A 13,388-nucleotide genomic window follows, 5' to 3' on the forward strand; every position below is an offset into this window, starting at 1 on the left:
GAATCACACTTCAGAGCACGATTGAAGGACATCCTTGCCGTTCTCCTCTATTTTGTCAAATCTAAGATTCACCATGGTTTTTTACCCTTGTTTGGCGTCTTGAGTGGTCCAAACAACTATTATATCACAAAATGGCACTGTTCACTCATTATAATAATATCGTCAAGAGATGCGTATTGCGTCCTAAAAAACTGTTGTGCTCGTTTACTGGTTATAGTATACCTTGCATACCTAGTATGTCGTTTAAACCTATAACCCATAGAAACTTTATTATGTTATGTTCCCTACTTCCAAGTGTTTCAACCTGGCATCTGTTATTAAGTTTTCTCCCAGGTGCTTATCCCTAGCTGTGACAGTGCTCGTAAATATCCCTAGCTTCCCCAGGTGATAGTTTAGCCTGCAGTGACCAGTGAATATTCCCACTATTATCCGGAGGCTATTTAGTTTTTCGAGGGCTGGGTTCGTTTTCCACCATGAGGACCCCAGACTGTTCTATTCCTAGTAATTTCGCCCAGTAAAGTTCCTTCAGCCGTTTCTCTTCATTTTTCAATGTCGTAGCCATGAATCCATACCTTACTCAAGACGATCGTTTTGGCCCGTATAACGGCGTCGCTACTCCTTCCTTGGCCATATCGTCCGCTGCATCATTGCTTTCTAACCCAATGTGAGCTGGAACTCAGAGTATCTAGACCTTATTGGGCGTGTCCAGTCTGTTAAGACATTCTCATACCAGTTTACAATTTACCTGGCTGCTGATTAGGATAATAATGTTCTGCCCCCCATAGTTCCCTTCGAGGTTGTCAATGCCGTATAGGTATTTTCACCTGAAATATATTGATATGCTTACAAATTCGTTCAAAGTGCATTTTGCTTGGAACAATGACCCCAGAGGTTGCTCCCTCTGTTGTAAGAAATCCGTCAGTGTTGCTGGTTGAAGCCATATGTCAATGTCACGCTCTCTCAGTTTGCCCTTGTACTCCAACGTGTCTCACACTTCTTATCGAAGTAAAACCTCATTATCATGTTTTACCTTGGTATTAGTAATTCGGGGTGCCGCCTAGAAAGGATATCAATTTTCCTTCGATTTAGGCAGTTCTCCGTCTCACTAGTACTTCTGGACATTCTGAAGATCGGCCTCCTCGCCTGCATCTATATGTGTAAATGGAGAGGAGTCAATCCCAGAAGGACCTCTAGGGATGCCGTTGAGCAGGGTCCCTCTCTGACTGGCTTGCGTGTATATCAGTCGCGCAACACGCGCAAGCCAGTCTTTGAAGTTTGTGTAACTCCCTGGCTGTTGTGCTGAATTCAGTTCTCTCTGCCCAGATTACTACAACAGAGCTAATCATTGGCCTTACTATGACAATGTACATCCAGGGCAGTATTTTCGGGATGCATCCCCATTTTTTCTCTACTATGGACCCGCAAGTCATCAGGGTCCTTATGGCTTTCCGACATATTGTTTCAACATGTGTCTTTCTGAGTAGTTTTTGGTCTGGCGTGATTCCAAAATATTTGAAATCTGTTACCTGTTTCACCTCCATGCCAGGTAATCAAATTGCTCTCAGGTGATCAAGCCTGCGCTTTCCTAGTGAATGATACTATATTGGCCTTGGCTGGATTTATGCGCAGTCCCGCCTTTTTGCACCGATTACTAGTGATTCTTAGTCCGGTTTGAAATCAGTCATATATGGTATCCTCATATTTGTCCCTATAGATTAGAACAATATCATTATCGTAACCCTAGATCTGTTTTCCAGTGTTGTTGGCTCTCTTGGGAGTTCATAAACTACCATGCTCCACGTTTAAGGTGATAATATACCACCTTGTGGACAACCTTCAGTAGTGTCCATGACAATAGAATTTGTTCCTATTGGTAGTTCTGTGTGATTTCTCTCTAACATTCTGCCCATCCAGAAGGCCAGGGTGTTTTCCACTCCCTTGCGGGTTAGAGCGTTTCAAATCTCTGAATGTGGTGTGTTGTCCAACGCTCCTTCGATATCCAAAAACGCTTACTATTCCCTTCATTTCTATTACATCTAGAGCAGTTTCGGTTGACTGTCCTGCCCGCTAAGTGTACTGACATGGATGTAGGGGATTACGCTTTAGAACGTTGTCTATATGTTCAGCAGATTGGTCTGAACTATTTAGGCTGAAAAGGATCCTTTTTACCCCCTTTCGGAATAAATACCACTCATACCCGTTTCCATGCCCTTGGTATAGCAGTTGGGCTGAAAAGTTGGTAAGCTAGCGTAGAAAAAGATTTTTTTTTGCTAAAATTTAATTTTATTATTTAATATAGCTGCCTTCGACGGTGACACAACGATTTGTCTTTAGCCTTTATCGGCTCTAAATTTCTTTCCAGCAAACATTCTCTTGAGGTCTGAAAACTGAAAATAGTTGGCTTTGAGAATGCGGTGGATGCGGAAGCAATTCAAAGCCATCGAGGATGATCGTTTTGATTTTAATATGACATAATGAAATCATACTTCGTCCATTGTCACATATCGACCCATAAACTCGGGCTTTTTATGGAGGAGCAGTTTCAAAAACTGTTCAAAACCGCCAACTCGTTGTTGTTCATGGTCGATTGTGAGCTCGCGTGGCACGGTCTTGCAATCTGCCCCCGGTACACCCATTGTTCCCTAGAAATTGACCTTGTAATTAGTACAGATGCAACTTTTGCATAATGAATTTATGGACGATTTCAGTGCTGGCCATCGGCTCCGTTAATGCTTGTAGTTCTTCTTCAATGTTGGAGCATTACCCTCCTCCTACAACATGCACTTTCTTGTGTTTTCCTATTCGACTTAAACTCCAGAAGGCCTAAATCAAGGTCGTCCAGCTCCTCCTATTCTGTGGTCAGCAGGTCTACTTGTCTGTTCCGTCCTGCCCTTGTTTCCTCCGAAGTATTCTTCCTTTATTTCTCCTAGTGCACAGCTATGCTTCCAAATCTTTAATTGATGTGGTAGTTACAACATTTAATTGCCTCTAGGGATCAGTCGTCTACCCCTATCGTGAAACTCTCCACAACCGCGTGTGGAGATGCATGTTTTGAGTGATGAGGAGGCGTTGAACCTTCCCCGTCTCAATCGCTGCGGCTTCGGGAAAGTAGACCGTCACCATGTGTGGCCCTCGTATATCATCCCCAGCACATGTGGACAGTTCCGTTCCCTTCCATCTTAGCAGTTTAGGAACTATAGTCCTAAGTCAGCTTAACGTGTCTTCCGTCGCGCAGTCTACCAGAATAAGACCTGGCGGAATGCGGATGCCGGAGAACATGAGCTCCTTATTCTATCCCTCGCACTTCTATATGACAATGAGGTTCTCAATTATTTGTTGCTCCTTACGAGTGAGTATTTGCTCCGGAAATACTTTCGGCCATAAGGCAAGCTGAATGGTCTTTACCGCATTAGTATAGCTAACGGCGGACTTCCTTTCTTCTGCCTTCACCGCTGACCGCCACGAGATTTCGCCTCTCTTAGGCTCGAGTTTAGATCTCTTGGGAGAATTTTGCTCTTGCATTCTCATTTCCGCTGTTTCTTGCCTTTGTGGCTCTGATGCTGAATGCTTAGGTTTATCCTAAGATTTCTCAAGGACCTCCTCTGGTTGGCAGTCCGTCCTTCAGATAACGCAGATACCACTTAGCACCTGTTTCCTTCCTGACGTCTGATTTGGCGACCTTAGATGTATCTTTGCTCATTCTTGCTTTTCGAGCGAGGACCTTCGTCGGTTGTGGTCTTCGCAGTAGGCCAATGTTGCCCTTAGCCATACTGCTTGACTTCCGGATTTCTCCCTTCTTGGGTGTGGTCAACTGGCTCTTAGTGTTACGGAGATGTGTCTTCGCTCTGATGGGCCAGTTTATGTGCAATACGGGGTGCCGCTTGTTTTTTGTTTGATTTGTTGGTTTGTTTTGCTCATTTGATTCCCACGAGTATGGGGTTGGACTGTGTCGTCCCATAGCTCCCCCCCCTCACCCAGCACTGCAAATTCAGGCAAACTTACTGAGGCGTTCTGGTATCAGTGAGGCCCCTTTCAAATGCAAGCAGGTTCCCCCGACCCCAAACTATACAATGGGGACGGTCCGCATAACACCATAGATTGCGTTTCATTAATAGTAAGGTCACCTCGCCCAGGGTGTGTTTATCACCACCCACGGTCTTGGCAGACAAGAGGCTTGGCTCCTGGAGAGCCACACATCAACTCCAAAGAGAGATCTAGATTGGCTCTCAGAAGGCTGTATTCCCTATCAGTCAATGCTGCAGTCTAGTGCTTGACTCCGTGAAACATTTAATATGAATGTAATTGAGTTGTCAGCATTGGTTATTAACGTTTTTGTTTCAGAATTTTTTGGGCGATAGAGACCTTAAATTTTCTTCATAATAAAACCCAATAAAGTAGTAAAGTAGCAAAGTAAATAAGAACTTCATAGCTCTAATCACTCTTTGCCTCTAAATCGTTGAATTTGGTCAGTTTATGTAGTTGATACCTGGGAACAAACTAAGGAGATGATAAGTCTCAGGCAAAAGAATGCACCAAACGTTCCTGTTTACACAATCTTAGCTTGTAGCAAAATTCGAAGTACACAGAACTCCGTTGAAAACTTCAAAAACTGTTCAGCATTTATTGCAACATTTTGGTCTCTTTTTGAAATATTCCACCCGCAATGGATAAAATGCTCTTTTTACACTCTGGCATATAATGCAGTTTTAAAGATTGTTGCAAGTATATTCGCAGATACTCAAAGCCTTTAAAAAGATTTTCAAAAATCTGTTCGCCCCATTCTGTGGCATAGTCGCAGCCGCTACCCAGCAATGAACGAACTAAACCCAGAATCTAAAAACATGGCGGGGCGGTGGAGGAGATTGTTTTATGTAACTTGTAACTTTATGACTAGTCTTCTGAATGTAATTCGACTATAAAGCCCATTTAATATCCTGGCCGAAAAAGGAACAATGTTGCATTTAATTAGCCACCAGCGCTGTGTCGAAAAACTTGGTAGATACAAGGCACGATATGAGTATCAGCGGCTGTGGATGAGTGTGCTCGAATAGTGAAGGCCAGCGAGCAAGGACTGATGAAATGGTACATTGTGGCTTAAATGAATTCCTTCAGAGAGATGATGCTGCAGTGGTTTCTAGTGGAGGACGGTAAGGTAAAATGAGTGCAGGTGGAATTATTCAAAGTAGTTTGAAAGTTGCGTAAAATACCCATAATGACATACTGCGGAAAACTAATCTCCAGGATTTTGAGTTCGTTCAGATTTCACATCGAAATTGAAACACCTCATTTTCTCTTCGGGGGTAGAAATTTTGGCAATAATGACTCTCTCCCAAAAACAATGAAAATAGCGGTTCCAAGGAGCCCCGGACGGTATTAACGCGACGAAAGACAAAAGTCTGGATGTCTTTGAAGACGAAGGGACGTTGACTTGTATGATATGGAGCCGAAACAAGACGTAACACTCTGAAAAGCCGTTGAAGGTCGACTACGAAAGCATTGTTCTTTGCAGGTTGCTCGTGGAGACAGAATCTCCCAAAATTCGCAACGATATACCAAAGACCATTTCTGCTATTGAGGCTTGAAGGTCCTCTTTCCAAGTCATGCGGATGCACTCCACCATGTCGTACTAATGCGGGTGGCGCAGACGAAACAAGCAAGCTCTGAATAAAGGTCGGATTCGAACTGCGAACCTTGATCAGAGGTGGTTGTAGTTAGCGTTGTGAAAATGGCAATCCCTGTGTCAAAGAGGGCTTGGGGAAACCGAGTGAGATCTCATGTCCTGCAACGGGATTACTTGGGGCCAGCGAGTGTAGCGGTCGATGATTGCAAGACAGTGCTGAAAACCTTGTGACAGGAGTAGCTTGTCCAAGTCCACGGGGGTATGGGTAAAAGGGCCGTCCGGAATTACGAAGTTGCCCAGCTCTACCCTATTGTGCCAATGTTGGCTTGCTGGTAGGGTACACACTGGTCAGCTCAAAGGAGGACCTCTTTTTGGAGCCCTAGCCAGAAGAAATGTACCTCAAGCCGCTTGGCTGTCACTTGGCCGCTAGGATACGATGATCAATGAGGGATGTAGAAAGCCTCTCAGGGAAAGCGGGCTGGTCAGTAGAGCCGGAACACATCGCCGTAGATCGGTTGTTCCTCTAAGGGGCAGCTTGACACGCAGGAAGTTGCACGTCCGATAATTGTGTCTCGTTAATGCGAGGAAGTGTTTAACGACGGCGAAGGCAGCAAAAAGCTCGCGATGGTACGTCGAGTACCTTTATTTCGTCTTCGATAAATTTCTAAAAAAGAATCCCAATGTGACTCAACTTCCATCCGGGCAGCGTCTATGGCCTGGCTAGAGGCGCCCGTTCGAAAGGTGAGGAGCCTGAAGCTATCCTTAGAGCGTTAAAAAACGTCGATGGCGGTTGTCGTCCAAGGGGGGACGGGGAGAGAAAATCCGTAGTTGTTATGTTAACGAAGCTATCCTTGCAGCGCTAAAAGACGTCGATGGCGGTTGTCGTCCATGCAAGAGCCTTTCAGCAATTCGGTTATCGGAGCTTGTATGTGAACCTTATTCGGAATGCAACGCCGATAAAGTTGAGGATACCGAGAAGACGCCGTAATTTAAACGAAGAATCTTCTGCCTAACGAAGTCAGCTATTGCTTGGGTTTTGAGCGGCGGCTGGCGTACCCAATTCGCGTCGACCTGGTATCCAGCGAAGGTAACTGCGTTCTTCTCGAGGTGGCACTTGGCCCAGTTGATGGAGAACTCCGCGCCTCGCGGTGTGGAAAACAATTGTCGTGGCTGCATGACAACACAAGAATATCGTTCTCATAGCACTTCACAAAAGGAAGCTTTCAAAGTAAGTGCGCTGGAGCGTTTGCACTGAATTCAACTGAGTTTCAACAAACAAGCTTGAAAATGCCAAAAGGCATCATTAGAGCAGTTTTATCGACATCCTTCGTTGCGACCGAAATTTGGTGAAAAGCGCGATGGAAGTCGATAACGAAGAAAATCGAGCCCTGGTAATCCTGCTACTAGCAGCAGGTAACGGGCTGGCCTCGTGCAGTTGTTTAAATGGCAAAAACCCCTCGTAATGCGCCAACTTAGGTATGATTTTGGATCTGCCTAGATTCCAGAAAGCAGATCGCTTCAGGATACTTTTAATTGTAGTTTCCCTTTAACTTACATGAGTAATTGTGTGTTTTCAATCAATTAAATCAAGCAAACCAGAAATTCGTTTCCGAAGCGATTTTAAATATTTTTAACAATATCCGACGTTCATAAAATTGCAATTAGGTAGATTTGGTGCTATAAATTATGAAATCTTTACTTTTTTCAGGTTATCGTGGCATGAAAGGAGAAAAAGGTGATCGAGGTTTGAAAGGTCCTCCAGGAGACAGTATTCGAGGACCTCCTGGTCCGCCTGGACCACCAGGACCCAAAGGCGACCAAGGTCCCCTCCCGCCTTACGTCGATATACGTAGTCCAAGTGATTCCGTAAGTATATCCTAGTATTTATATTTGCGAACTTTATGTTCACATATTTTATGTTCACTACACTTAGATTGGTCCCGACTGCATATCGAGTGCTCCCCTCGGCTTCCAGTAGGACTTGGATAGCCACAAGGTCTCCGGTCAGGAACTCTAAAAGACATATATATTTTAAATTACGTTTAAGAATTATGCAAGCTCTTGGTTTTTCACAAAAGGAGTCCCAAATTATCTGCATGCTTCCTTCTTGCTGGCCGCGAATCTGCCCCCGATACACCCATGGCTCCTGAGCCAGCACTATTCCAATGTTCTCCTTGGAATTTGCCCTTACAATCACTGCAGATGCAGCTCTCGCATGGTGGGCTATCTTAGTGCTGGCCATTGGCTCCGTTATTATTTGGAGCTCTTCTCCACTATCGGAGTATCGCCTTCCTCCTCTGGCATAGCGCTTTCCTGCGCCTCGCTGTCCACCCTAAGCCGTAAAAGATCTAGGTCTATGTCATCCAGCTTCTGCTCTTCACTGGGCAGCAAGTCTACTTGCCTGGTTGATCCATTCCTTTCCGCCTGTATAGCTTTCGAGACTTCTTCGGGGACCTCGGTATTCTTTTCACCTGGTGTCCTCTCCGAAGTGCCTTGCCTCGACTTTCCCCTGTACACGTGCGCAGCTATGTTGCCAAATCGATAGTTGATATGGCAGCTAAGACGTTTGATTGCCTTCTGGGATCAGGGGTCATCTACCCCAATCGTGAGGAGTCCACTTTGCTCTCCTCCTTGCCTGTAAAGACTCTCCACAATCGCGTATGAGATCCCCATTCTTAGTGATTTTGAAGTCCATGAGATCTTCCGTCTCTGTTGTTGCGGCTTTCAGGAGAAAAGTTGTCACCATGTGTGTTCCTGGTATATCATCCCCAGTACATGTTGGCAATTCTGCTCCTTCCCAGCCTGGCAATTTAGGAGCTATGGTCCTAAGCCACTCAGCAGTATGTTCCGTTGCACAATTCACCAGTATATGACCTGGTCGAAAGAGTATCCCGCTGAACACGAGTTTCGCAGTCCATCCCTGGCACATCTGCCTAACGAAAAGGTCTTCGATAATTTCCTAGTCCTCACGAGTGAGTATTTGCTCGGGAAACATTTTTGTCAGTATGGCCAGTGGAATACGGGCTTCCTCATTCCTCCCTTCACCCCTGAATTGCCCGGGTTTTCTCTCCTCTTGGATTCAGGTTTTCAATCTATTTAGAAAAAGTGAATACTAACCCGGGATTAACTGTTGAAGCCACTTTAAGGAAGCTCCATCAGTGCACCCCAAATGAAGGAGCCCATTACAAAATCCGTTCGTTCCAGGCTCCAGCAATTTTCCGAAGGCACCCTCGGGAGATGGTAAATTGTCTGCAGCTTGCGGCTTCTTTTCTTTCTTTCGATCGTGCTCGTGTTTCTATGAGAGGGACCAGCTTCGTTGAGATCACTCTCGCTTATTTGATCACCACCCGGCACACCGGTTTTAGTCCACGCGGGACGCCCTAGCGCGGAGCACAATAACACTTGACTTACTACAAATGTATTAGTCTTATGCATGTTCCGCGCATTACCGCTGACAGAAGAGTCTGTTGCATCCAGTGCGGGTCTCACCGAGGTTACCAATTTATCCCCGCTGCCCACTCAAGATTCCGCATCCTTGTATCCGATTTTCCTGGACATGTCCTTAATCCCAAGGCGCTTCCCTTTCTTCCCAATTGCCTTCCTCTGCTGCCGGAAGGGCGCTTTCCCAGATTCACGGTGTCCGGTCGCTTGGCTTCATTTTCACGTATCTCAAAAATACGATTTTAATCTCGCCTACATGAACATTTTGTTAATGGTCTTAGTAAGGATAAATTTTCTGATTCCAAGGACATACCTTGGTCTGATAATATCGAAACTTATTCACAATTTAGGCAACCAAATGTTTGAATAATCCTAAGATAACATTGATTCGCCTAATAGCGGTGCATTTTCCAGTCTGTCAGGTCATAAAACTCACTAGATCAACATTTCAACTGCCTCCAATATAATGGTCTAGTTGAAATTCATATTTGCAATCCATTTAAAACTTTTTCGCATAAATTACCAAAATGAATAATTTGTATGATAAGCACAAGCGTAATCGGCGAATCGAAGCAACCAAGTGAAAGCCAACAACGTACAATTCCATGGCTCCCACTATCCTTTCAGTCGCGAAGAAACTACACATCGGGAACAATATCAAATTGCATTAAACTTCGAAATGTTGCCCCATAACCGAAAGCCTGCCCTCCTTAAAATATCCGGCGGTAAGGAACATTTCTCCGAAACAAGCCTTCGTCAAGGTTATGTCAAGTAACTTGCCACCCTTCCGAATTGAATTCTCATGTTTAATTTATGTCTTAAGGATCAGTATCAGACTTTGTAATTTTGCAAAAACAAAAGCTGAGTAAAGCCCAAAAAAAACTGCAAAACTCAACAGATAAATTCCTTTTGGAGTTTTCTTCGCCGGATAGAAAGCAAGAAAGTAGTAAGAGATTAAGCATATTTGCTCGCAGACTGGTTTATATTTGGCTAATTAAATTAATTACGTGCCCAATTTGTGAAACGTGAAGATAAACAATAGAATTTCTGAAACAACTGGGCCGTTTTGCCCGAGAAGAAAGTCTGAATTGTTGAAATAGGGCTAGAGGCCAAAGCGAAATGGAATCGAAATACAAATTTTCGGTTTTTTTGTATTTTGAACAAACTTTACAGAGGGTTCCAGTGGTCACTGGAAAAGGTCAATTATTTTTCTATAGTAAGAGATCGGTTTGAATAGATTTAACGTACGAGAGAAGGTTATGCAGTTTTTTTACTGATTTCTTTTTAAGGTTTTGTGTAACGCAAAACCACCCCTACTTCCTACTTCTTCCTTCCCCGCGGAATCGCCGCAAAGCATTACCTCGCGGGAAGGACTGCGCTTTTAAGCGACCAAACCTTCCGTTGTTCGCGTCCTCCTTGCACGCTCCGCTTTTCTAAGTTCCTCTTGTATACTATTGATTGCGGAGTTCACCAGTTTTCCTCCGACTTCATCATTTTCCCGACAACGTTCTGCGGGCTTTTGTAGATTTTCAGAGAGTCTTCCAGGCTCCTCCTCTCTAAGTAAAATCATGGCGTGGCTCACTTGCCAGAATGTCTATCGGGATCATTCCCACAATAATACACGCTGCGCCGCCTGATATTGTTTTGAAGGTGCTGCACACTCTTAATGCCACTAAGCGGTAAGTCATGTTTACCCTCTTTCGATTTCTGTCCCACGTTATTGCCTCCTCCCAAACTGGTGCCGCGTATAATAGTGTGGAAGGAACCACTCCGACCACAAGTAATCAGCGATTGTATCTTGGACCACCAATGTTAGGCATCAACCGCACTAATCATCAGCTAGATCATCAGCGAAACCGATTATCGTGACCTCCTTTGGTACGGGAAGAACAAGGACCCCATTGTACATCATGTTTCACAAGAGACGACCCATGACTAAGCCCTGTGGTACTCCTGCGATGACGGTGTAATGCTTGAATCCCTCATCCGTATCGTATCAGAGTTTTCTCTCCGAAAGGTAACTTTTGAGGAGCTAAGTGGAATAACTCAGGACACCAGTTTTAGCAAGTGAACTTTTTATCCAGTCCCAGCTACCGGAATTCAACGCATTTTTGATGTCCAACGTCACCACGGCACATCATTTATTAGACGACATTGCGTTTCGAGCCAGTTTCAAAACAACGTCTACGGCGTTGATCGTTGAGTGGGCTTGTCGAAATCCAAATCGTTGCTGCGATAGTCCATCCTTATATTCAATGATAGGATGCAGTCTGTTGTAGATGGCCCTTTCAAGCATCTTTTCTACCGTGTCGATGAGACAAACTGGGCATTATGATGATGGAGGTGCTAGGTGCTTATTCGGCTTCAGGACTAATTTTTACCTCTTCCACCGGTCGGGGAAAATTCCTTCTAGGATGCTTGTTTCAAATACGATGATTAACTAATCGGGTATAGTTTTAATAGCGAGTTTAAGAGGTCTATTGAGAACAGCATCCAAACTGGGAGCTTTTTTATCACCAGGATCGTCATGACGATGTCGAGCAAAAGATGCAGGTAGGTCAGTTGCGGTGTTCGCCCTCTCATTTTCTTCATAACCACCCTCTACACTGTTCCCTATGGGCTTTGATCTGCAAAGTTCGATGAAGCATTTTCGCTTGGTTGTCCGTATAGCCTACCTCGACCGTTTAGATATACTTGCCATTTCTCGTCGAAGTCCGGTCTTCCTCTAGATCGTTGGCAGATTCTACTATCTCGAAAACATGCAGCCCGCAACTCCACGATCTCTTCATTCCACCATAGTTTCACCGCCCTTTAACGAGGACACACCGCCTTGGCATAGCAGCGTCGAATGCTCTCATTATGCGTCCCATCATTTGCTCTGCCTTTTCTGAAGCCGCACCAACGGGATTGTAGCCTCCCAGTAGCATCTTTATGAATGCATCCTGCTCAAACTTTTTCATGGACCAGCCGTGGTTTCCAGCTCCGCAAGAGCGCACATCGCCCCCTGGCCCATATTCGATCTGGAGGAAAATTGCCTGGTGGTCGCTATGAACATAATGCTCACTGACAAACCATGTCATTCTTCTATTGAGCCCGACCGTTTCCCACGAAAAGTGGAAACATTTCCCATGTTTGCAAGCACCAAGTCTAGCTCCGCAATAGCTTGGAGCAGAATGCGACCACTGGTGTTCGTAATGCGACTGCCTCAATCCACGGTCCACGCGTTAAAATCAGTCACTATGATCTTGGGGTTTCGACTGCTTGCATCCGAGACTAGCATACCTAGCATTTCTTCGAATTCTGCTATCGTTGCGCTTGGTGGAGCGCCCTGACGAATTCAACTTCTGTAGAATCCATCACTTCTTGAATGGCTTGATTTTCACGCGTCTATATTGCCGCATTGCCAATTGCTTTTATTACTGCGGCAAGGCTCCCTGATTATGGCAGCTTTGATTCCTTTTTCATAGATGGTTTACTATAGTCTGCAGCTGCCTCGCAGTGGTTGAGGTTGATTTGTATCAACCACATTTCTTGACTACATTCAAGGCTCTCCTAAATACTAGGCACCTGCTGCTGCCTGCAACGTGCTGACAGTCGACGCCCTTTTCCCCTTGTAAAGCATACATTCAGGTTCAGCCTTGCTCTCCCTGAATATTTGACCTTCTCCTCCACATTTTCTGCATTTTTTTACCTGTCACAGTGACCGGTGCATTTCGCCGCTATGTAACCAAATTGCAGGGATCTAAAGCAGCGGTTGAGGGACATCTGCTCCTTGAGTCGTCAAACGACTCAACCTATTTTTACTTTACCTTATAGCTTGCAGTTGCCGTTTGGGTGCCTCCGTAAGCCTTCCTCATTCCTCTGATCGCAGGATCTTGGAAACCAAGTGATCTGAACTGCTTTTCTAATGATGATTTTCTGATTTCATCAATGTCCTTACAGTGTATAACAATTCCTGCTTTCTGGCTCGTACTTGTGCCACTTTTCCTGAGGGACTTCTCCGCCTGGCTAAGGAAATTTTCAACTGTTTTGCCCGAAGACTTCTTCAGTTCCAGCATCAAATCTCTTTTTTAGGACCGTCTTATTTGATTGCCATTTTCTCCAAGCGCAGGATCAGATTTGACCTTCCTGAGGATATCGACGTAAGTCATATCACTTTTTTTCGAGATGATAATCAATTCGGGCCGTAATCTTCTTTTATGTGACGCATTTCTCCTTCCGCCAACCTTGATTCATGCTTGCTTGGTTTCGTTTTGGAGTTTTACCTCCCTTGGGTCGATTGGAAACGGTGCCGCTGTTTCCACGATTTTGACCACTTTGTTTTCCT

At 44.8% G+C, this 13,388-nt stretch overlaps 1 protein-coding gene across 19 annotated transcripts in view; it reads left to right on the forward strand.

The window, feature by feature from the left end:
* Window positions 1-13,388, forward strand: part of LOC119650384 (collagen alpha-1(XVIII) chain) — a 768,837-nt gene that overhangs the window by 529,253 nt on the left and 226,196 nt on the right. For all 19 annotated transcript variants that reach the window (XM_038053124.1, XM_038053126.1, XM_038053129.1 and 16 more), the window contains one exon: window positions 7,329-7,486. In XM_038053124.1, coding sequence (XP_037909052.1) covers window positions 7,329-7,486 — 158 coding nt within the window. The remainder of the gene's footprint in view (window positions 1-7,328; window positions 7,487-13,388) is intronic.

This window comes from Hermetia illucens, chromosome 2 (assembly GCF_905115235.1).
Source record: "Hermetia illucens chromosome 2, iHerIll2.2.curated.20191125, whole genome shotgun sequence".
Lineage (NCBI taxonomy): Eukaryota > Metazoa > Arthropoda > Insecta > Diptera > Stratiomyidae > Hermetia > Hermetia illucens.